The sequence below is a fragment of the Cyprinodon variegatus genome, unplaced genomic scaffold (assembly GCF_000732505.1).
Source record: "Cyprinodon variegatus isolate N-32 unplaced genomic scaffold, C_variegatus-1.0 Scaffold1596, whole genome shotgun sequence".
Lineage (NCBI taxonomy): Eukaryota > Metazoa > Chordata > Actinopteri > Cyprinodontiformes > Cyprinodontidae > Cyprinodon > Cyprinodon variegatus.
The window spans coordinates 5284-7481 of NW_015152049.1; the positions used below are offsets into that span (position 1 = coordinate 5284).

Consider the following 2198-nt stretch of genomic DNA (forward strand, 5'->3'; position numbering starts at 1 on the left):
GAGCCGCTCAGACCCCCACATACCGGTGGTAAGGCAAGGCAAATTTATTTGTATAGCACAATTCAGTACAAAGACAAATGCAAAGTGCTTTACATGATTAAAATATATGGAAAAAAACAGATCAAAGCAAGTAGGAAAACATTAAAAAATAAAATAAAAAATGAACAATGGCAGCCCACTGCTCCCCAAGGGGATGGGTTAAATGCAGAGAGGGAATTTCGTTGCTCAGTACTTGTGACAGTGGAATGACAATAAAAGCTGGCAAAAAGAAATGTAAAGCAGCTGCATCTACATGGTGGTGGAAGCATCATGTTGTGGGGATTCCTCCCTTCGTCTTCATAGGTGTGTTGGTCTGTTTTCTTCCCAGCATGGCTGTGCTTTTCACGTGGATGAGGTCCAGACCGGCGGCGGCTGCACAGGAAAGTTCTGGGCCCATGAGTACTGGGGGATGGACGACCCCGCTGACATCGTGTCCTTCAGTAAGAAGCTGCTGACCGGCGGATACTACCAGAAGGAGGAGCTCCAGGCCGATAAGGTTGGTCCCGTTCTCTGTAACAGAGCAGAACGATGTTTTACTTCTGGTTATGATGCAAACATCAGCATGAAAGGATTCTGCAATAATGGAAATGGAAGGTTAAAGTCATGTAAGACGAAGCTCAGGTGTCATCAGATCATCGTAGCTCCAAGATGGAGCCGAAAGACTGGATTCAGTTCAATTCAGTTTATTTTTATTCACATCATGTCGTCTCAAACACTTTATAGTTCCCCAGATCATCCAGTCAGATTGATTCATAGTTTTCTATCTAAGGCGGGGGTCAGCAACCCGCATGCTGCTCTTTAATGTTCCGCTTGCGGCTCTCTGGAGCTTTTACAAAAATGTATGAAAATCTTTCCTTTTTTGTTGTTGTTGTTTGTTTTAATATGGTGTGCAAAAAATGAATTATGTTTTCCAATGCTGTAAAGATTCATATAATAAATAAATTTAAACAATAATATGCATCATAGCTATAGAGATCAGTGGTCATAACTGGAAACCAGCGCAGCGCGGCCAGGCTATCAAAGCTGCAGGTGTGTCTCGGAACATGGATCCCAAAGGGATAAAAGNGGGGGGGGCTGAGACACACTTAATATTATCAGCGTTCTGATGGCATTTTAGCCAAAGGATTTTTATATCAAAAACAAATAAGGATTACTTGTATTAACCATACATGGAAACAGAGTTTTATGGGGTCCCCAGGAACTTGGGGCCCTAAGCAACTGCCTAGTACTGCCTGATGGTAAAGCCCCCCCGCCCACCCATGGGCCATTTCAGGTCCGTGTCCAAGTTAAAGTCCTGAACCTTTTGATTTGTGCCAAAGTCACAACATTTAGTCTCTTTCTTTATTATTCCCCCCCATTATGGGCAACACACCATTACCTTCAGTGGTGAACCAGGCCCTCAGTATAATTCTACCACCACCATGCTTTACAGTTTGTGCAGAGTTGAAGCGTCTGTAAGCTTCAATCAAACATATGTTTTTGTTGATTTTATGAAATAACTCAGTCTTTGTCTTATTTAACGCTTTTCCAGCAGACATAAGAGGAGAGCCCTCTATGTTCATGTTGTTTCAGTGACAGTAGTCATGCTATGTGTTTCCAGCTTATGGCAGGAATCAGGGTTGCTACCTTGTTAGCAAACAGTCTAATAAATGTCCTTCAGTCAGATGTTGAGAGGTTGGAGTAGATGGTTTAACCTTCAGCAAAGAGAAGGTTTTTCAACAGGACAATAATCCCAAGCACAAATAAAAACAGATTCTTTTTAGGCTAATATTTTGTTTCCATGTTAGTCCACCTAAAAAAAAAAGTGACCTTCATGCTGTTAAAAATGTGTGAACGATGCTTAACGTCTAGGTCTATGCAAAGAAACGATCCAGTTAGTTTAAAGATAAAGTTTAGTTACTTTTAAGAAATGTTTAATTCCTTAACATCAGTAGAAAACCACTGAGAGTTAATTGTGTGTTTTTGGCGCCCCCTTCAGCTTTACTTGAGGCCTGCATGGAGAGGAGGAGCCTGGTTCAATCCCTGAGCAGCCTGCTCCCTGTCAGAATGGCCTCCGCCCTGATGCTCCCCTACACCCTCCCTCTGGAGTCGGCCCTGTCCATGACCCTCAGGTACGGCGGGACTTCCTCACCCCAACGGGGAGGGAGGGAGGAAGGAAG

At 43.2% G+C, this 2198-nt stretch overlaps 1 protein-coding gene across 1 annotated transcript in view; it reads left to right on the top strand.

Annotated features, from left to right (window-relative positions):
* abat (4-aminobutyrate aminotransferase) overlaps positions 1 to 2198 on the top strand; it is a 16650-nt gene that overhangs the window by 4845 nt on the left and 9607 nt on the right. The window contains exon 5 of the mRNA XM_015403932.1: positions 368 to 535. Coding sequence (XP_015259418.1) covers positions 368 to 535 — 168 coding nt within the window. The remainder of the gene's footprint in view (positions 1 to 367; positions 536 to 2198) is intronic.